Source organism: Eucyclogobius newberryi, unplaced genomic scaffold, assembly GCF_026437365.1.
Source record: "Eucyclogobius newberryi isolate DKJ021-1_F unplaced genomic scaffold, fEucNew1.0.hap1 SCAF_14, whole genome shotgun sequence".
In the NCBI taxonomy this organism is placed as follows: Eukaryota; Metazoa; Chordata; class Actinopteri; order Gobiiformes; family Gobiidae; genus Eucyclogobius; species Eucyclogobius newberryi.
The window spans coordinates 19,263,642-19,285,842 of NW_027315768.1; the positions used below are offsets into that span (position 1 = coordinate 19,263,642).

At 44.8% G+C, this 22,201-nt stretch overlaps 2 protein-coding genes across 5 annotated transcripts in view; one reads left to right on the top strand and one right to left on the bottom strand.

The window, feature by feature from the left end:
- The first annotated feature begins 304 nt into the window (after positions 1-304).
- On the top strand, positions 305-1,873 carry nr0b1 (nuclear receptor subfamily 0, group B, member 1). The gene is made up of 2 exons (XM_072444781.1): positions 305-1,100; positions 1,455-1,873. The coding sequence occupies exons 1-2, from the start codon at positions 473-475 to the stop codon at positions 1,694-1,696; spliced, it is 870 nt and encodes a 289-aa protein (XP_072300882.1). The 5' UTR covers positions 305-472; the 3' UTR covers positions 1,697-1,873.
- Positions 1,874-6,985: 5,112 nt separating this feature from the next.
- il1rapl1a (interleukin 1 receptor accessory protein-like 1a) overlaps positions 6,986-22,201 on the bottom strand; it is a 188,114-nt gene continuing 172,898 nt past the window's right edge. The window contains exons 8-12 of one of the 4 annotated variants that reach the window (XM_072444776.1): positions 17,603-17,748; positions 12,813-12,956; positions 10,240-10,410; positions 9,501-9,545; positions 6,986-9,039 (exon numbers count right to left, since the gene is read on the bottom strand). In XM_072444776.1, the coding sequence (XP_072300877.1) occupies positions 8,318-9,039; positions 9,501-9,545; positions 10,240-10,410; positions 12,813-12,956; positions 17,603-17,748 (1,228 nt within the window). In that variant the 3' untranslated portion in view covers positions 6,986-8,317. Of the gene's footprint in view, positions 9,040-9,500; positions 9,546-10,239; positions 10,411-12,812; positions 12,960-17,602; positions 17,749-22,201 lie in introns of all 4 variants that reach the window. The other 3 variants (XM_072444775.1, XM_072444778.1, XM_072444777.1) reach the window with 3 other exon arrangements.

Genomic DNA, 22,201 nt, shown 5'->3' on the forward strand with positions numbered 1-22,201 from the left:
AGCAGGGGCTATGGGCCGTGCAGCCTGGGCCTTGGGCCGGTGCAGCCTGGGCCTTGGGCCAGTGCAGCATGGGCCGGTGAAGCATGGGCCATGGGCCGTGCAGCATAGGCCTTGGGTCGGTGCAGCATGAGCCGGTGCATCATGGGCCGTGCAGCATGGGCCGGTGCAACATGGGCCATGGGCCGTGCAGCATGGGCCGGTTCAGCAGGTCAAGTGTGGCGGTGCAGCCATGTGTGCAGCGCGGTAGCAGCAGGAGGTGGAGCTGAGGCGGCGCTAGAGTCTGGGAGGAGCACATACACACGCTCAAACACCTCTTAAGCTCGGGGACAAACAGGAGTTATTATTTCGAGGCGCCCTTCACTCTGGGGCTATCAGAACTGAGAAAAAACTGCACTACCAGCTTCCGTTTGACCTCGCACGCTTTGACAGAGCTTGTGGGGCGGACTGCAGCTCTGCCCATGTAGAAGACGCCATGGCCGCGCTGGAGGGCTGCCGCTGTCGGGGCACCGCCATCCGAAACAACAACAGTATTCTCTACAACATTTTGAAGAGTGACAGCCTCGCCTTTGCCCAAGAAGAGCAGCCTCAACTCCAGCAGCAAGCTGCGCAGCACCTGTTCCACCGGAGCTCGCCCGGCGCTGGCTCCGCGCAGGACGCGCGGCAGCAGCAGCCGTGCTCCTGCGGCTCCACGCGCCGCAGAGGCGTGCTCCGGTCCCCGCAGGTCACATGCAAAGCAGCGTCCGCCGTCCTGGTCAAGACGCTGCGCTTTGTGAAAAACGTGCCCTGTTTTCGTGAGCTTCCTGAGGATGACCAGCTGGCGCTCATTCGCAGCGGGTGGGCTCCTCTGCTCGTGCTGGGGCTGGCACAGGACCGCGTGGACTTTGACACGGCAGAGACCGTGGAGCCCAGCATGTTGCAGCGGATCCTCACTGGAGTGCCAGACCGGCAGAGTGAGCTCCTGGCGGGGCAGAACAGAGCCGCGGCCGGGGTCTCTGTGGTCGACATCGAGTCCATCAAAGCCTTTCTAAAGACGTGTTGGAGTGTGGATATCAGCACTAAAGAGTACGCGTACTTGAAGGGAGCTGTGCTGTTTAACCCAGGTGAGAATCAGAGCTCCACACTATTCCAGACTATTACAGTTACACACGTGCCTTTACAACAATTGGCTTTAAATGTTACACAATATCTTTTGCCTGCACTTTTATTACCTGCTGTGAAGGTATACATCAAAATGATGTTTGAAGTACAATATAATATAGGCCTATATGACATTTAGACTTTGTGACACAAAAAAGCTTAATGTAAAGGTTGCAACAATTTATATTCTGTTCCCAGTTATTCATAGGCCCAAAATTAACTCATTTGTTATGCAAATCTTATTCAAACTAAATGTGATTTTAGTTTACCATATTGTCTGCAAAGTGCTGTGATGTATGGTTTGTTCCTTGTTTTAGATGTGGAAGGTCTGCGGTGCCTTCATTACATTCAGTCTCTGCGGCGGGAGGCGCACCAGGCTCTGAATGAACATGTGAGGCTGGTGCACAGAGAGGACTCCACACGCTTTGCCAAACTCCTCATTGCCCTGTCCATGCTCCGAGCCATCAGCCCCACTGTGGTCGCACAACTCTTCTTCAGACCAGTCATCGGGGCTGTGAACATTGAGGAGGTGCTCATGGAGATGTTCTATGGGAAGTAGAGGATCGAATAGAGCTGGACTATTGTTTAGGGCGGAATTTACAAGTGATGGACTATAATGAAACACTGCGCTTGACAGAAAAAGGAATGTAAGATGTTTAGGAGGAAAATGATGCCGCTGCTAAAATCCTTAACTTATTGTTTTTTATACAAACTATTTTTTTAATAAAATAATTCTCTCTACGTTGCTTGCTACCATCCTTCTTTCTGTATAATGTGCATGTATTGACACTACTGAGACATTTCCACTTGAAGCATCTTGTTCAGTACTTAGATATGACAAAGACGTAAGCAGAGATAACTGAATTCACAAATGACGCAGCTCTCTTTGAATAATCTGACTCACACTCATTCATTTCAGCACCAGTTTTTACCTAAAAGCTTGAGCACATTCTCGGATGTAGCAATGGGGTTTTAGCTCTGAAATGCCCCTTTACACCAGCAGAGTGCAACAGAACTCTACATTTGACAGTGGTCTTGACTACAAATCAATCCCCTCAAAATGCTGATGTTATTGCAGAGCTGGAATTGTACCTGTCCTTTTGGATTGTGTGTATTTGTACAATATACAAGACAACATCTGCAGGAGATATTGGACGGATTTAATCACTTACAAAAAACTGATTAGATGGGGCTTACTATTCAATATACATCCAAGAACACACAAAGTCTAAAATGTTATCTAATTTAACATGCAGTATGTACCACAAATCCACTAATGGCTAAAGATTAAATGTCTGTATCTATTCCTCAGTTTAACGGAATATTATGACAAAAGAACAATTTTAAGTGCTGAATATTCTGAAAAAGTTTAGTTTCAGTTTTGATTGAGAATGCATTGTCTTGTCCAATGCAGTATAATAGTTACAGTTTGTAAATGTGTCCTTATGACCTAATGAAGACAAGGTTATGAAAAAAATCGGTGCAATTCCTAATTTCTTTGGCACATCTTGACTCATCACCTAATTACCTTATTGTGTAATTCTGATGCACACTTGTCTCATGAGTATAATGAAAAGCACTGTCAGTTATTTTGGTCTGGAGAAAGTTCAGTTTTAATCCTGTATGAACTTTAGTGACCCTCTAACTCCCTCCTCAGATACAAAATGGTACTACAGTCACATCTTTACGCACTGGGCTCGGTCCAGTCTGTCTGTCGGGGCCCAGTTCCCCTCCAATTGGGCCCTGAATTGCCCTCGGTAATAAAGAGTCCATAAATTCTGTTTGTGAATAAAGCTACATCTGTCTGGAGGGAGGTTTGCAGATACTCACCATCAGCCACTACTGTGTGACACTGCTGTGCGTAAAAAGGAACGCACCAGAGGCATATATGCTCAAAATCACTGGTCAAAGAAAATCCCAGGGGTTTCGTTCTTCTCTTTTCCCTCCAACAAATGTCCACAACGTGCCCTCAGCGGTGACATATATATTTTCTGGTTTGACTTTTACACTTCCGCTGTGTCTCGGTGCGTCTTATTTTTGCCCCAGTTTCTCCTCTTACGTGGCGTCCCGTGGGGTTGAGGGGGAAACAGTAATTTTTCAGTGTTTACCAGCCTCAATCACAAACATCCCCTGCAGTTACGCTTGATCCCCAGGAGAGGGCACTGTTTAGCAGCATTTCACTTGCCGCTGTGTTTACGTTGCCAAATAAAACCAGACATGAGAAAAAGTCTCCGAAGCTTTAAGCAACTAACAACCCCCCGATCCTCTTAAGGATTAATATAAGGTGAGATTGTTGGTGCAGTTCCGTCATACGTGCAGCTCATTTCATCCAGAATGTTTGTTAGAATAGCTTTACCAGTACATAGTGGAAAATGTCTAGTTTGTGGCATCGGACATAAATATAATATAGAGACGACTGGTTCCAAACCCGCTGCATTCCTGTCCCCCAGACTTCGGCTTAGTTGCAGGATTAAAACGAATTGAACCTGTAATGATTTACCGTGTGTAGTGAGCGGCATCAGCGCGCAGAGGAGCAGCAGAGGCGCGTGAGAGGCGCGTGAGTGAGAGGCGCGTGAGAGGCGCGTGAGTGAGAGGCGCGTGAGAGGCGCGTGAGTGAGAGGCGCGTGAGAGGCGCGTGAGTGAGAGGCGGGTGAGAGGCGCGTGAGTGAGAGGCGGGTGAGGGGCGCGTGAGTGAGAGGCGCGTGAGTGAGAGGCGCGTGAGAGGCGCGTGAGTGAGAGGCGGGTGAGAGGCGCGTGAGTGAGAGGCGCGTGAGAGGCGCGTGAGTGAGAGGCGGGTGAGGGGCGCGTGAGTGAGAGGCGCGTGAGTGAGAGGCGCGTGAGAGGCGCGTGAGTGAGAGGCGGGTGAGAGGCGCGTGAGTGAGAGGCGCGTGAGAGGCGCGTGAGTGAGAGGCGCGTGAGAGGCGCGTGAGTGAGAGGCGCGTGAGAGGCGCGTGAGTGAGAGGCGGGTGAGAGGCGCGTGAGTGAGAGGCGGGTGAGGGGCGCGTGAGTGAGAGGCGCGTGAGTGAGAGGCGCGTGAGAGGCGCGTGAGTGAGAGGCGGGTGAGAGGCGCGTGAGTGAGAGGCGCGTGAGAGGGGCGCGTGAGTGAGAGGCGCGTGAGAGGCGCGTGAGTGAGAGGCGCGTGAGAGGCGCGTGAGTGAGAGGCGCGTGAGTGAGAGGCGCGTGAGTGAGAGGCGCGTGAGTGAGAGGCGCGTGAGTGAGAGGCGCGTGAGTGAGAGGCGCGTGAGGGGCGCGTGAGTGAGAGGCGCGTGAGTGAGAGGCGCGTGAGGGGCGCGTGAGTGAGAGGCGCGTGAGAGGCGCGTGAGGGGCGCGTGAGTGAGAGGCGCGTGAGAGGCGCGTGAGTGAGAGGCGCGTGAGAGGCGCGTGAGTGAGAGGCGCGTGAGAGGCGCGTGAGTGAGAGGCGCGTGAGAGGCGCGTGAGTGAGAGGCGCGTGAGAGGCGCGTGAGTGAGAGGCGCGTGAGAGGCACGTGAGTGAGAGGCGCGTGAGAGGCGCGTGAGTGAGAGGCGGGTGAGAGGCGCGTGAGTGAGAGGCGGGTGAGGGGCGCGTGAGTGAGAGGCGCGTGAGTGAGAGGCGGGTGAGAGGCGCGTGAGTGAGAGGCGCGTGAGAGGCGCGTGAGTGAGAGGCGGGTGAGAGGCGCGTGAGTGAGAGGCGGGTGAGGGGCGCGTGAGTGAGAGGCGCGTGAGTGAGAGGCGGGTGAGAGGCGCGTGAGTGAGAGGCGCGTGAGAGGGGCGCGTGAGTGAGAGGGGCGTGAGTGAGGCGCGTGAGGGGCGCGTGAGTGAGAGGCGCGTGAGGGGCGCGTGAGTGAGAGGCGCGTGAGAGGCGCGTGAGTGAGAGGAGCGTGAGTGAGAGGCGCGTGAGTGAGAGGCGCGTGAGGGGCGCGTGAGTGAGAGGCGCGTGAGAGGCGCGTGAGTGAGAGGCGCGTGAGAGGCGCGTGAGTGAGAGGCGCGTGAGTGAGAGGCGCGTGAGGGGCGCGTGAGTGAGAGGCGCGTGAGAGGCGCGTGAGTGAGAGGCGCGTGAGAGGCGCGTGAGTGAGAGGCGCGTGAGAGGCGCGTGAGGGGCGCGTGAGTGAGAGGCGCGTGAGAGGCGCGTGAGTGAGAGGCGCGTGAGAGGCGCGTGAGTGAGAGGCGCGTGAGAGGCGCGTGAGTGAGAGGCGCGTGAGAGGCGCGTGAGTGAGAGGCGGGTGAGGGGCGCGTGAGTGAGAGGCGCGTGAGTGAGAGGCGCGTGAGAGGCGCGTGAGTGAGAGGCGGGTGAGAGGCGCGTGAGTGAGAGGCGCGTGAGAGGGGCGCGTGAGTGAGAGGGGCGTGAGAGGCGCGTGAGTGAGAGGCGCGTGAGGGGCGCGTGAGTGAGAGGCGCTTGAGTGAGAGGCGGGTGAGGGGCGCGTGAGTGAGAGGCGCGTGAGAGGCGCGTGAGTGAGAGGCGCGTGAGAGGCGCGTGAGTGAGAGGCGCGTGAGGGGCGCGTGAGTGAGAGGCGCTTGAGTGAGAGGCGGGTGAGGGGCGCGTGAGTGAGAGGCGCGTGAGAGGCGCGTGAGTGAGAGGCGCGTGAGAGGCGCGTGAGTGAGAGGCGCGTGAGTGAGAGGCGCGTGAGAGGCGCGTGAGTGAGAGGCGCGTGAGGGGCGCGTGAGTGAGAGGCGCGTGAGAGGCGCGTGAGTGAGAGGCGCGTGAGTGAGAGGCGCGTGAGTGAGAGGCGCGTGAGTGAGAGGCGCGTGAGTGAGAGGCGGGTGAGGGGCGCGTGAGTGAGAGGCGCGTGAGTGAGAGGCGCGTGAGGGGCGCGTGAGTGAGAGGCGCGTGAGAGGCGCGTGAGTGAGAGGCGCGTGAGGGGCGCGTGAGTGAGAGGGGCGCGTGAGTGAGAGGCGCGTGAGAGGCGCGTGAGTGAGAGGCGCGTGAGAGGCGCGTGAGTGAGAGGCGCGTGAGAGGCGCGTGAGTGAGAGGGGCGCGTGAGTGAGAGGGGCGCGTGAGTGAGAGGCGCGTGAGAGGCGCGTGAGTGAGAGGCGCGTGAGAGGCGCGTGAGTGAGAGGCGCGTGAGGCGCGCGTGAGTGAGAGGGGCGCGTGAGTGAGAGGCGCGTGAGGGGCGCGTGAGTGAGAGGCGCGTGAGAGGCGCGTGAGTGAGAGGCGCGTGAGGGGCGCGTGAGTGAGAGGCGCGTGAGAGGCGCGTGAGTGAGAGGCGCGTGAGTGAGAGGCGCGTGAGAGGCGCGTGAGTGAGAGGCGCGTGAGGGGCGCGTGAGTGAGAGGCGGGTGAGGGGCGCGTGAGTGAGAGGCGCGTGAGAGGCGCGTGAGTGAGAGGCGGGTGAGGGGCGCGTGAGTGAGAGGCGCGTGAGTGAGAGGCGCGTGAGGGGCGCATGAGTGAGAGGCGCGTGAGAGGCGCGTGAGTGAGAGGCGCGTGAGAGGCGCGTGAGTGAGAGGCGCGTGAGGGGCGCGTGAGTGAGAGGCGGGTGAGGGGCGCGTGAGTGAGAGGCGCGTGAGAGGCGCGCGTGACTGAGAGGCGCGTGAGTGAGAGGCGCGTGAGAGGCGCGTGACTGAGATGCGCGTGAGCGCGTGAGAAGCGCGTGACTGAGAGGCGCGTGAGAGGCGCGGCTGCGCTTCAGAGGCCGACGCGCGGAGCCACGAGTGAAACAAGATGATGTTTGCAGCGTTCCACACTCCAGCCCCTTCAGCCAAAACACAAACTCAAAGGGCCAATCTATCATTAGTCTGTTTTGAGACCGCACTAAATAGGTCACACTGACTAATGCATATTTGAGTGTAATAAACTCTACTAAAGAGGAATACATTCCGTTTGCTTTGCTGACAGTAACTGGTCACACAAGGACACAGAAGAAAACACATCAAAAGAAAAATCAATGTTTTAATGTGCAGTGCGAAAGTAAAGACAACTGATAATGATTGTGTTTCTATAAAGATAGACATTTCTTTCCAAGTGAAAATTGTGTTTATATATTTATATAAATAGCTATATTATATAGAATACGTATCTATTTGCTATGCATACTCAAAAATCACACCTTCAAATATATTTAAAAAGTCTCTCAAAACACAAATGTATTCTTTTCTTTCCTTAAACATAAAGTATCCATATGAACCAAAGGAATCAGGAGGACGGGGTATGTTGGTCAAATCAAAGCATTGGAAAGGCTGTACTTTAGAATCTGAGAGGGTAGAGGACATATTATTTATTGGCATTGGTCTCAAAATCCACCTTAATCTCCGAACAAACTAAAATCACATTGCAAGTGTACAAAACCAGCATTACACATACACATACCCCTTTGATGATCAATGAAATGCAAATAAGTATGACTTCTCAAGCAAACTCTTTTCCGTTATAAAAATAGACTTCTTTTTAAAATAATCTACAGATTTATTTTAAGGTGAGGCATTTCACTATCACTCTAAAACAGCAAGGCTGTTTATTTCAATAGAAAATATGAAGCTTTAGAGACAAATCTGTGAGCTTGTGTGATTGGAGAGGACTAGCACTGCCTCCCAACCGCTCCACCTGGGTCCAATCTGATACACTCGGCCTGCTCCTCCGTCTTTTTGCATATTCTATGATTTTTTTTAAAGAGAGAATTATTTGAAACAACATACACCTTTCATGAGTATTGTCCAGGCAATTCTGAAGGTGTAAAGTTCATGTAAACTACACATTGTAAAAAAGAAAATACCCAAAATACATGTTCATGTGCAACTTAAAAAAAAAGAATGGATAAAAGAAAAGTCTGTAAAAAATATTAACATTTTAGATAACCAAAGTCCTAAAGATCTGAAGGCAACAAATATGATTAACTCAAAAAACATATGAAAGGACAAAATAGGAAAACACTGATGCTACAAATAAATTGAAATATATGTACAGGACCCTGTTTTCCTTTAGTTGGATGTTTGCACGTGGACATGGATCATATTAGTGTGCACAAATGCCATAAAGTCCTTTTTCATTTCCTTACATGTCTGTGATTCACTGTTAATCAATCAGTGTTTCCTGTAATTCCACATAAAAAATTCACCTGCCGCACAGGTGTGGTCCACATAGAAAAGACACGTCCAAAACTGTTGTTTCCCAGTCAGTGCTGCTCGTTTACAGATCGTTTCATAGCGTTAACGCTGTCTGTGACAACTCTCCTTGTCAGACAGTTGACCTTTGAGCTGTTTGAGACAGTTGTTCTACCAGATGACGCTGGAGATGCTGGTTTCGCGTGGCAGCAGAGGGAGCATGGCGTTGTTGGGGTGGGCTTCCTCCAGGCTGTGCTCTCGACTCTTTCCTGGGGGCCTCTGTCCATTGAGCAGTGTGAGCGGGATGTTGCAGTAGGTGTGCTGGTTCCCCAGAGAGGACAGAGGTGGCAGGGTGCCTCCGGGGGGAATGTCAAACTCGTAGCTGCGGTAGTAGTGTTTCTGCCGCATGGTGGTGTGGTAGGTGTTGTGGAAGGACGAGCGCAACTCTGGGTGAGCCGTGGCCATGGCTGTGGAAGTGGCAGCTGCCATGGAGATGGCAGAGACGGTCTGCAGCTCTCCAAAGGGGCCCTGCTCGCTCACATCCAGCGCCGGCTCATGACTCAGCATGGATTCTGTGCGCCTGAAGGGCATCTCGTACTGCAGCTGCTTCCAGAACTTGGAGCTGATCTTGTTGCTCTTGGGGCCGTGCCACTTGATGACAGTGAGGGTTTTGATGGTGTGTTTGAGCGCTTCCACCTCCTGATAGTTCATGATGCCTCTCAGCTCAGCACACTCGATCATTATGACCTTAATCTCTCCGGTCACTAACATGTTTCTAAGCCTGGTCTCCAGCTCGAAGATGCTCCAGCCTCGACGCACCACGTAGTTTGGGGTCATGACTATAATGAGGCGCTTGCTCTGGTCCACGCAGCGGGCCACGTCTTCAATGTACGCTAAAGCAATAAGAGATAAGGGAAAAAACAGCCTATTAGTTAATATGTTGAATAAGACGACATTTTTAAGAGGCAATGTTTCGTTACTGTGAAACTGACAAATCTAACAACATTGTAGCCCACAAAGTAAAAACTGCAGCACTATCCACTGCATTTAGAACTGAACTTTACAACGCATGACAAGAGAATGCAATAACAGGTGCATATAAGTAACATCCAACACTGTGGCATGGATGAGGACATGTACACACAACACAGAACAATGACTGTGACTGCTCTGCTGTCACTTCCAGCGCTATGGACCACCACTAAACAAGTGCTGTAATCCAAGGGAAAAATGTGCGCAGAATGCTGTATGTGTCCTGTGAATGGCTGTTTAACTGTGAAGCTGTTCAAGTGTGTTTTAGAGAAGCAGAAATGACAGCAGCTGATACAAAAGGAAAAAGACTGACGACGAGTACCTCCAAAGAGCCGGGTGTCATCCGGGTAATGCTCATTGGTGAGACCTGAACATAAACATTTAGACAGTGAAGTCACGGGAGGAAGACTGTACGGACAAACAGACACAGTGGTGAAAAGCATCTCCTCTCTGCCCCTGTCTTATCTCAAGTTTGATTAATCAGATACCATGTTCCCCTGATTGGACATTCATCTACAATGATTCTGGCTTGGCACTGACGCTGGCGGCAATTTTCTTTTGATTAAAGGAAGGAGGCAGCTCAGTCAGCGGGGCTCAGAGGCTGCTCACTTTTGGAGCTGATGTTTAATTCTGTCTGGGCCGAAGTCGGATGTGTGTTTGCGTTTTATCTGTTCCTCATGAAGCCCTGAGTACAAACACTGCATCGCTTCTAACTAGAGCAGTGCACCGCTGTGCCACTGATGGACTACTAAACAGAAGAGCGCACATGAGTGTATGTTCAGAAGGAATGTATTAATGCATGGACAAAAGCTTAATACATTTGTTCAATATATCAGTGAACAGTATCCACGATGATGTCTTGGTATTATTAGATAAAGACTGCGTTTATGTGCCTATGACTTGAGTTCACAGCAATTCGCCAGTAAATTAGATCATGATTGGATCTCTAACAGAAAACATGAAACACAAGACAGTGACAATGGATTAAACTTCACAAAACAATAGACAACTGTGCTGCTAATAAGTAAAAACAGGAGTAAATTACACCTGGTTTGACTTACTTCCAGTGGGAATGAGGTCTCGATCGGGGATGAAGAGTTTGTATCCATAATGTTTCTCTAGAACGTCTGGGAGGATCTCCAGGGCAAAGCGTTCCTCCTCTCTGGTCTCCTGGCTCCACTGGTCCGGATCCACTTTGGTGTAGGACAGGTATGCGTCATAGTCTTTGTTATCTGCAAAATAAAGCAAAAATCTAATCTGAAACACGCCTACAGCTAATGAACAAGCGGCCGGCCAATCTTTAAATGTGCACAACGAAACCTTTCTGCTGGGGGTAACTGGGGGTATCCTCTCATGCGGATGATATTGCTTTGACTGGAATGTCCCACTCTATGGTATTAATCTGTATTTTGCGTGTTATTTATTTCATGTTATTATTTCAACCTTGAAAGACAGATCTGACCTGTAATTTTGCTGGGTTACGCCACCTCCTTGTCTCCATGGAGATGGATAACTTTAATGCCATACATTCTAGGAAAAGAAGATGGCAGAACCTCCACGAGAAGAGTTACATTGTGTCCAGATATTGTCAAATACATGCATCTGCTTGATTCTCTCCTTGATAATAATATTTCTCGCCACATTCTGCTAATCTCAAAGACACACAACTACAGCTAAGTAAGTACTAAGTATGTCAAGTTACCAAGGACACACTGCTGAGTTATGAACAGCGAGAATGAAACCGCAGTAACTCTGAGAGGACATGATGGCATTTTATTTGATGTACTTATTACAAATACAAAAAATACAAATCCATTCCCCACTTCTGACTGATTTCCCAGAGGACAATGTGAACAGACAAAGGAGCAGCAGCGGTGACATGAGCAGGTCCTAGTTATTACCCAAAAATGGGCCAGACAAAGGGAAACAGGAGCAAGTTTGAAAAGTGGAGGGGCCACGGCTGTGCTCCAAACACATCAAACATGGCTTTTAAATTGGCAACCAGCTCCTGCAAATTAAGCACCTGGAAGACTGGAATCAAACGCTCCTCTCTGACTCGTCCCAGACTTAATCATGGGGAAGTTTGAGTCAACAAAACAGTGTGTAATAGATAATTCATGCTACTGTAGAAAGAAACAACACTCTGATTAAAGCTGAGTGGGACTACAAAGAACGAGACAGACAGAGACAGGAGGAAAGTTTGACAAATTCTGCGCAGGAAACAAAAAGTTGCTCGTAGAAAATAGGGACAATACATTTTTGCCTCATTTAACTTTGCCTTAAATGCAATCAATGCAATGGTTATCAGTAAAGTTTAATGGCTGTCTCAATACTCGAGAGCCTGAAGAAATCGGTTTTCAATTTGCATAACTACATAGTATTACAGATTTTGCTCATGTTATCAATGAAATGAATCGGAAACCTTCACTTTAATGTGAGTGTGCCGAGCTAAATGTTCCGATCTGCGGGTAAATCTCAAACTTCCTCAAACTTCCTCAAGTTCGCCTTCTGCCTCATCCCGGAAAGCCCCGATACACAAAGTTCAGTACGAACTAATGTATGTACGAACTAATGTTTGTACGAACTAATGTTTGTACGAACTAATGTCCATAATTTTCAGTCTTGAAAAAGACACATGTAATACTTACAATTCAGCTGAATGTTTCAGAAACAGATTGTTATATGCAATTATTGGTCTTGTGCTCATTTGTTATCACATACTGTGGCTGTTTAGCCCCGAGCAAGCTTTCAAACATTCAATTAAGATTCTCCCGCTTTTCCTATGGGGAAAATTAATGGAAAATGTACTTCCGGAACCAAATGGTGGGCAGTCACTGCTGAGCTCCATTAGCATCGCAAGTAGCAAATTGCAAAGGCTGCAATCTTTGAAATATCATCATTTTCTCCACAAACAACATTTCCTGTCTTATTCTGCATATAAAAGCTGCTATCCCTGTAGTTTACATCTGTACAAGCACTCAAATGCATGTGGTGCTGATCTAAGTCAGTTCTGGGGCTTATTTCAGTCATTTGTCAATGACACTTTTCAACTTTGAACAGACTTGTAAAATCTAATTGCAATTGCCAAATTTTGCAATAAGATATTGTTCCCAAATCATGCAGCCCTAGTTTGTGTAAATACCAACAGCAGAGGTGTTATCGCAGCTTTTGGGCCACTCTCTACTCTCCCGTGTGTGTATTCATTTCCAATTACCAGCAAGAAGGTAATTGCACAGTGAAACTGCAAAAGTTCTTGTGCCTCAATAGGGAAGTTGCTTTATGTCTGACTAGTCTCTGTGCACTGATTCTTGGCCCTACACCAGAGAAAGGTGGACACATCATCAGGTGACATATTGAGACTGATCTCTTTTTAAATCGGAAACAAATTGAAAATCTGTCTTGGCTCTTCCCTATGCGCCTGCTGCACCTACACAATCACACACGCCACCGCTGCAACAAACCAGAAGGGGAGAATGAAGAGACAGAAAAATGGTCGGCTGTCACCCGGGCAGCACCACAAGCACAGGGCTGCAGGATTGGGAAGATAAATCAACTCATCCAGTCGTCATGAGCTTCTTGAATAAGGAAACACACAGGTTAAAATGGTAGAAAAAAGCGGGAGAGCGTTCTTTACCTCCATCAATGTCCTCGCTGCCAAAGTGTCTCCTATAGCAAAGCATGAGCTCGATCTTGTAGCACTTGTAGAGGGAGATGAGGAAGATGAGTAAGAGCAGAATCGCTCCCAGGCCTCCTGCCAGCTCCACCGTGTACATCAACTCTGCTGAAACACACAGGCCAAAACAACGGTACGTTTCAAGCGCCCATAAAAAGCATAACACAGCCTAAATAAATAATAACTCCCTGCAAAAGTTTAAACATAAAAATGAATGATGTAATTTTTTGTACACATTTCAGTTTTGTTTGGGTACATTGCCTTGTATAACCCACTGCCAGGCTGATTGTGGATGTAATGATGCGCAATTCTCTCCAAATTTAATGTGATATTTTAAAGAGAACAGTAGATTTATTTTTCTACATATTTTTTTAAAGGCCTTGGCAAGCGTCTGATACAAAAAGTACAGACTTAGAATACAAAAGTGCTAAAAAACAATCAAGTCTTCAGTTTTCTTTTAGCTGTTGCTGGAACCAAACAATGCATTTAAGCAATTTGATATATTGTGACAGCCAACAATTTATCATCACAATAGTTTGGTTATTGTCACTTTCCTAATGATGATACGATTAAGATAAGATTAATGTTTTTGTGCATGATCTCTGGCAAATAAATTACAAATTAAACTATTCATCTTCCAGTCATAGGCGACATATTGAGGACATTTTACCATTCAAAAGATACTCAGTTTTGAATTGTTAGATCATATTGCAACGGCCTACATTTTTTTATCCTTCTGAAACCAATGGATAGGCTGGGTTCATATTAAAAAAAATATCATGCTTCTGTAACTCTATGGGAAACATCCAAACTTATGACCCACAAATGTTGGACTTCTATTAAATATATTAATCTTAAAGTCCTTTCAACTGACAATAATCACGTCTTTGGGTTTGAATAATGTCATCACTTTCTGAAGCTATTTTTTTCCATTTATAGAGTCGTATTTACAGAGATATTAACCATAAACTATAGCACCAAATCTGTGATCTGACATTAAAGTAGTATAGAGTACAAATATATTTTTATACTCAAAAACAGAACAAGACCTGGGGCCACCAATGGACTAGAACTTTTATCAGCTTTACAATAATAGATTAAAGAACAGAAAACACCTCCACAGAAGCAGGGCTGTATTAACTTTGGAGAAGGTCTATACAAGAATATAAGAGATAATGAGAAAAGGGCTTGATTTCTTGTGGAGCGGAGCAGCAGTGACACAAGCGCTGCACTTTGGCTGCCGTCCACACAGGGACACTTTTTGGATTAGATTGTATTTAAAACTGTACTACTTATCTCACTCCCTCTGTGTAAAGTATTAGCTCTGGCTCTCTTCCCCCTCTCGATTCTCCATTCTTCTTCTTCTCTATTATCTCATCGCGTTTACCCCAGAGATACAGCTCAAGGAAGGATGACTTATGTTGTGTATTAAAGCAGCATTTACCTGCCTGGCTCTGCTTGAACAGCTCACCTTATATATCTGTCACTGAGGGCTGCAACACTCACATGTTACCATGACGACGCCTATGCAACCACTGCATTACTAGATTATGTGCATGGCAGTGCTGTATACTTTACATGCTAGATAATAGAAGAATGTGTCTCCATCTCTGAACTGAACACCAGAGGAGTAAAGCTACTGATACACCTGCTCAAATAGTACTCGTATACAAGTAAAAGTAACTCAATCAAATGATTACCTAAGGTAAAGTACTGAAGTATTTGCGGTAGAATCTACTTATGTATCAAAAGTACTTTTTACAAATCAATTTCAGTTGCGGCTTCAAAACTAAAACTTAAATAGTCGGCTCCTTTTAAAAGACAAGAGGTGAATTGTATTTTCATCCACCATCTAAAACTAGCATCATTTATGTAAAAGAAAATATTAGAAAAGAAGGATTCAATTAGCCAATATTTTGTACATTTATTGTTTCCAAAACAAAAACAAGAAAAAGCCGACTTAAAGCTTGTTAGAACTGTCAATATTGTTAAAGACCTTTAAACATTTACAACAGACGGTGTGATCGGTGGCATAGCAGCCACAACATGTGCAGAGGAAACGCTTCAGTGTCTGGAACATCTGCACGAAGCAAGTCTCTGGAGTGAGCGCCATATAAGGCCGAACATAAGACAAACTCCAGCACAGTTTTTCAATGTAGTTGAGTCAGAGTAATAAGTACTAAGCTAAAGTACTAGTAAACTTAAGTACAGTACTTACGGTAAGTAAATATACTTCTTATGGTGGTTTAGTTTAGTTTGCATTTGTAGATTGAAAACTACTTTGAAAAACATCAAGGTCTGGAAGGAATTTAGTTTGAAAATGTAAACATTTTTTCACAACACAATGTCAAAGTACAGATTATAAAGCGCTACAGCTTCTCTGACACCACCGTCCCACTTGATTTCAGAACTGTTTGTATTTGGGCCTCAAAACTCCTGCCACGAACATGACTCAAACATCACCAACTGAACTGGACCTAAATTATAACTGAAATTTGCAACATTGAAAAAATTACATTTGGACTCAATTTGAAAAGTTACTTTTTCGACCGACTCTGGACCAGATCTGCTGTCATTTTAGTTTCATTAATTGGATGTCTTAATTTCGTTTACTTTTTCTCTGTGTCATGTGCTTGTTTTGTGTTTTAAGTGTTAGAATTAAAAAAAAAAGAAAGAAAGAAAATTAGAACCACAAATATTTCAGGTTTCACTGAGGGGTTTACATGTACATCCAGCTTGCTGTAGGTACAAAAATGGTGTGTCAGGGATTGTACAAACAGGGCTAGTAATATTTAGTTGTAGTAGCAATATTGTATCTGCTATGTAGCTATAGAATCTAATAATACGATTAGTACCAGTAATACTAGCAGAGGTGGATGGTCTGATATAGATTTGTTCAGCCAATACCGATATTACTGTATCGATGCTTGATGAGTGTTATTCACAATTGTCTTGCTGCTGTGGCCGATATATTTGGCCACAGATAATTTGCTGATACCGACATATTTTGATATCCATACCCAAAAATCATCATAAATTATCTTTTCAGAACAGAATAAATGTATCTGGGGTATAACATTATTTGCGACATGCTTGTGTAAAAATACAGTCATATTATTGGCGTGATATCTGCTCTATTTCCATTTTTACTCATAAGTTTGATTAAAAAGACACATTGGATGAACTGAGAACAAACAGAGGAGGACACATGGACACACACAGACTGGGGCACCGCAAAAGAATATCAGTAGCTATCGAAATTAGTGAAAATCTTCCGATACCAATACAGGGGCCGATACAGGGGCCAATACTGGGGCCGATACAGGGGCCAATAACTCTCACATCCCAAATTGATAGATGGATGTGTAGCTGCAGAAATGGCACAGATACTTTACATCTACTTTTTTTTTAATTTTAAACTTTTACTCAAGAAACTAAACTATAAGAATATTATATTATGAGTAATATATTGCAATTCTAAATAATTGCTAAGCGAAGCCTCCACTTCCCGTCGTTCCTTGTTAGCATTCCTCTTTTCCATATGAAGAGGGGAGGCCTGCAGAGACCGCCACAGTTCTGCTGCAGGTCATACAACTGTCCACTGAAGCCTTCCGGGAAATAGATACATGAAATAAACATTAGAATATTGTTGGCGAGGAAGATGGCGTTTGTACTTGAAGAATCTTGAAACGTCCCTCTTCAGCTTTTGAAATAGATGGAGAGCTACTCACATGGAAACTGGTCGACAGAAGCGGTTTACTGAGCTGTAGATTAAAGCTCGCTGACAGACGCGTGAGCGCTGGAGAATTGTAATTGTAGTGGGCAAAAAAGGCTGTGCAATCGTGGGACTCAAAAATACCAATTTGCTGTTTAAAGAGCCATCAAATTGTGAGTCTTTAAGGGTGACAGCCAGTGTGTGCAAACAGTTTTAGACAAATAAGAAAGAAAAGAGACGTGGCATTGTGCACGGAGACTGCCAAAGCGAGCTCATAACAAAAGCTGTGAAGATGTCCTATTTACTTTTACAGGTGAGCGCGGCACAATTTGAGAAGTGTCCTTCCAGATGACTAACAAAACATTTTCTCTCACGCAAACACTTCCTTGAAAAGTTGGCGCAAAGTTTTACATTTCTGCCATTTTTGGTTTAAGTGAGCTCAACGTTTTCCATTTTGTCGTCGTCAAGCATTTTTTTTTTAACGTGAATCTAAACTAGTTGTGAATGTATTTTCAAACTAATTCAGAGCTACTGTATTCCTCTGCCTTTTCATCAAATTTGCCTTCTTTACAACAGTTTTTCACAATTGTCTGGCAAAAATAATCTTAACACAATGCCACAACTTGCTTCTGAAGGCGACAGGAAGCAGCCCCAAAGACACTTCTAAAACAAGACTCACTTTTAGGTTTGAAAAAAAAAAAAAAATATGAGCAACGATAATTGGGGTATGATGACAATCCACAATTGGACAAACTGTTGCTGTTGAGATGATTCTCTCTAATACGTTCTATAAAACTGTTTACATGTATTGCTGTTGACAGTTCAAGAAAGCCAAGATCACAAACATGTAAAAGAAACTGTTTGTGAAACTCTAGACATCCACAGAGCAGTATTCCCACTTGAGTGATGGGATGACGGAGCCGCCTTGAATATTTAATCTTTCACATAGTTTTAATGAGGACATACGACTGTGTGAAGTGTGTGAACGTTTGAGCAATGCTTTTGACAGAGCTGTGAGTGGAGAAAGAGGTCTCACTCTGTCTTAGGAGCTGGATGGTGGCGTGGGGGCGGCCGTTGGCATTTTCCACGTAGCAGGTGTAGTTGCCCAAGTCCTCCTCCTCCAGTGAGTCTATCGTCAAGGAGATGACCACTTCTTGTTCACCCAGATGCTCCTTTACCACTCTGGAACACAAACCAAACTTCAGAATCTTCACATAAAACACTGAGTGACAGGGTTCTAGTCAAAAAAAGCTGTTCTGTTTTTTTTCCAACAATATAACATGGAGGTGTTTCATCGACATGAAATATATTTGTACAGAGCTTTGAAATATTATGAACTTTGTTTTCAATAATTCCATTTGTTCTATTTGAGAGAGTAGCGGAGCGTGTCTGCTAAATAAGATTCTAATGAACAAAGTAATGCTTTCAGAAGGGCCCCTCCTCGCTAGTTAAACCCATACTTCGCAACATTCCCCATGGTGACACATATGTTTATGTCATACTGTAGAATATTATAGCTAAGGGAATATTTCCATGGAAACAAGCAGGAGGAGGCTTCTTCGAGCTGAGAGTAAGAATGCTTGTTCTGCAACAAAAACATCAAAAGTGAAAAAAAGAAAAAAAAAGATTTGATTTATTGATTAAAAAGTTTCATACTGGGGCTTTAAACAGCTGATATTAGAGTTGCTTCTGATGCTACTACTCAAACTCACTAAGCGACTAAATGATCAAACTACTTTTTACTCCAAGATTGGTCCGTGTAATAAAACAAGTGTAATATTGCTATCCACCTGCAATAGACAACATCAATCCAATGTCATACAGGGGCCCACAATATGTAATGTAAAGTAAAAGACCCACTGTTAGTGTGCTCATAGTAAAATGGCCCCTCTAAAGTGACCACAGCATGTGCTCCTCTGGTGCTACTGTAAATACTTCACGTTATGTTAATTCCTTCTCTGCACTCAAAACATATGAGAAATGAAAATCAATAAGGGCTCTTCCTCGGCGTGTGCGGGAGGGGAAATCAAATAATGGCCATGAGGAGGAAATCTTTTTATAGCGGCTGCCATGGTAACGGGGAAGGAAGGAGCAAAAGTAATATTCCATAAAGTCAATGAGTGGCCCCCGCTGGGCTGCTTGAGCCTCATACACACTACTTATCCCACTTTGTACGGCGCCCTCCGCTGCACCGGTGATGCATGGCCAACAACAATGTGCAAATGAGAAAGTTGATTGTTAATATTTGTGCCGCCTTATTCTTCCGCCTGCATCATGTGCATCAACATTAAGGTAGAGGAGTAGAAGTAGGAGGATAATGACTTTCAAGCATCTCTCCACTCACTGCTTCATGCTGATAAACTGCACATAAGGACGCCTTGTTGAGGGGATTTAGAATCGGTAATTGAATGTGTATCAGGAGTTTTAACCGTGAGTGGCTGGAAATGCTTATTTGTCATTTTTTCTCCCCTGAAAATTTAGCCTCTCTGGAATGTTGGCGCTGAGATAGAAGGAGCAATGGGAATAATTCATGGATCTCGAGGGAAGGCGGGGAACTTTGAAGCCTGCCTCTTCATATTAGCACACGCTCGAGCAGATGGGGAACAGCCCGACGGATAATGACCGCACCAAAGCTAAATGTGGGGCTCACATGTGAAGCGGGAAGAGACAGGTCTAGGTTAGTTACATGGGCAATTAGCTGCTCATCACTCCATGTTGTTTTATAATTTAGTTAATCCATAATATACACATCAAAAGCACGAGGAATATGACACAGACGCAAGCGCTAAGTAGCAACGACCTCAAAGCAAATACTGTCGCTACCGTGTACTTTTCTGTAACACAAATAAAGCACTTACAGCCACCTGATTGGTTTCATTTGAAATTAAGTTCATCTTTTCACTAACAAATCAACTAATCAAGATGAGTTAACTATACAAAAAAATAGCTGTAGTCATATTTTGAGAATCATCAATATTTGGAATATACATTCTAAAACACATACAAAAACTAACGGCATAATTAGGTCAAAATGCCCAAAAAGATTTGCCTCAAACACTTCAGTTCACTACAAAATGTATTTAAAATGTCTCAATATGCAATGATAATATTGGTTTGACTAGTCGGCAATTATCGCTTACAATTCTACTACTAAAATAATTGCTAGCTACAGCCTATTTTTCATGAGCCTAATAAAAAGCATGAGATTAAGGACATTGACGCATAAACAAATATGCTCTATTTGGGTAATAATATCATGAACACATTTCTGTCTTTTCTCCTGAATCAGAAAAAAAAAACTGTAAAAGTAACGTCTTTGTTTCTCTTTGTTTCTTTTTTTACCACCCTCGCGGTCTTTAGAGCTGCGTATCAGTATTTGTAAAACATAATTGAGGAAGTCTTAATAGCAGTAAATGAATAGAAATCCTACTGTTAAAATAGGCCTTCTTTGTAAAACTCGTATGATCTATTTCTAACATTCCTCCTCCGTTCACCTGCTTCATATTGATCTCGTCCCGCAGGCGTTTCATGTTGACTTGGATCTGTATTGCTCATTTTAATCACAGCACCGGCCTATGCTAATATCCAATCACGCGAGTTATGATACCAACAAAAAGCCTTGTTTCAGCACCTTCTGCAAATGTGAATTTATGGAGCCAGGTTACCATGGAAATGAACTCCTCCAGATCAATATGCTCCAAGTTGGGCAAACACACACGCCTAAGGAAACTCGCACCCGGGCAATGAGGTGCTCCTCCCTCTCAGGTCAACTTTTGGAACTTCACAAAGAAAGCTAAAAGTGTCTGCGTGTGGGCTGAGTAGGAGAGAACAGTATTATGTTTTTATAGTTGTCATATTGTTCCGCTTTGTTTCTTTATTGTAACCGAACAAGAAAGTGCTGCATTGGTTAAAAAAAAAACAACGACATATATAAGTCAATGTTATTTACAGGCAGTGGTTAAAAGTCTGCCCACATTTTTAAATCATTACTACAGGCAGATGATACGTTAAAAACAAAACATATATCAAATATATTTAATGTACAGTGAAAAAACAAGCATTATTTAGCTATTTTCTTTTATAATATCACAGTTTTTGTATTGGAGCTTGGGGTGGAATTTGTTGAATGTGTCTTCAAACGTATTTGTTGAGGTTTAACTACCAGACAAATGTGAAATGTCTGTACAATTATTCACAAAAGCAGAAATATCAAAGTTCACAGGTACCACTTTAAAATAATTACACCTTGATTTGTCTTAAAAAGTTAATTCATAATGAATATATAGTTTTTTGAGCATGATTTAGGCTTAGTAACTACTTACGGTTAGGGTTAGAGTATTTAAGTAGTAGTTAAGTAGATACTAAATCTTTCTTAAAAACTATTTGCTCACTATGAATTAAGTCTTTGTTCATGATTTACTTTAAAACCAGTTTCAAACTTAACTTGACTTCATTTTTAATCCGTTCTCTCTTTAAACCACCGGGCAGCACTTAATCCACTCTTTTTTTCCGCTCTTTTTTACTTTAAACACATTTGGCATATCTTCAAAACAACAATATTATCTACATTTAAATATATTGCCCATCACCTTAGCCCCAGTGGCAAAACCATAACATCACAGATTTTATGTTCCCACATCGGCGTGAAATCAGAACCTCTCATTGTAAATGTGTAAAATTTTAACATCTATAACGTCTATAGTTAAAATGATTCAAAAAAACAAAGACACAAACATCTAGTGTAATCTCCCATACGTAAGGTGATATGTCTGCTTTTCTGTGGTAAATGTTATGGACAGGTTCAGGTTTTGTGCGATACTTGAACCTCAATCAACTCATTTACAGTTACATTTTAGCACATTCTTGATGCATTGTTAAAATCTGAATTATGCAAAAAATGAATAAATGACAGGATTGACAAAAAAGACAGTAAACAGTAAGGATTGCGTGGTCTCAAATCTTTGGATAGAAACAGTTACGAAAGGAGGAAAAGGAGAAGCTGATGGCATACAGCAAATGATTGAGCCACTGCATGAAATGTCTATGAATTATTAAGCACAACTCCCTTTAGCCTGTTGGAAATCCTGAGGCCAACGAGTAATGGCGACTGACACACACACAATCTTAAAAATGTAAAATATTGCAAACTTTCCTCCACCGTGCCCTGTCACCCTCCCCTCGTGGCCCATCTGCATGCCTGTATAGGTGGGTGCAGTGCAGGGAAATAGTGGCAGTGGTGTGAAAAATGGTGGTTGTTAACCATCTGACAGGCCCGTTTCCCCAGAGCTGCAGCCTCTCCTAACAGGCCTAATGGGAAACATGCACACAGACTTGGAAAGCCACTTGTTTAAATGTGTTGTACACCGGGAGAAGGAGAAATGACACGGAGATGGCTTTGTTTGTAGTGTCCAAGGCTCCGAAAGAAAAATGTTACAGCAAATGGTGACAAGGAAAAAGGGTGCTGTATATATATATGTATATGCACGCTTAACTTTCCTATATGCTACAAATGCAGTCGCCCATTTTAAAGCGCATATGACAGGTTAGACTTCACATTTCACTAAAATGGCATGAACATGAATAATCATGTTCATGACATTTTAGTGAAATGTGAAGTCTAATTTAAGATTCTGAA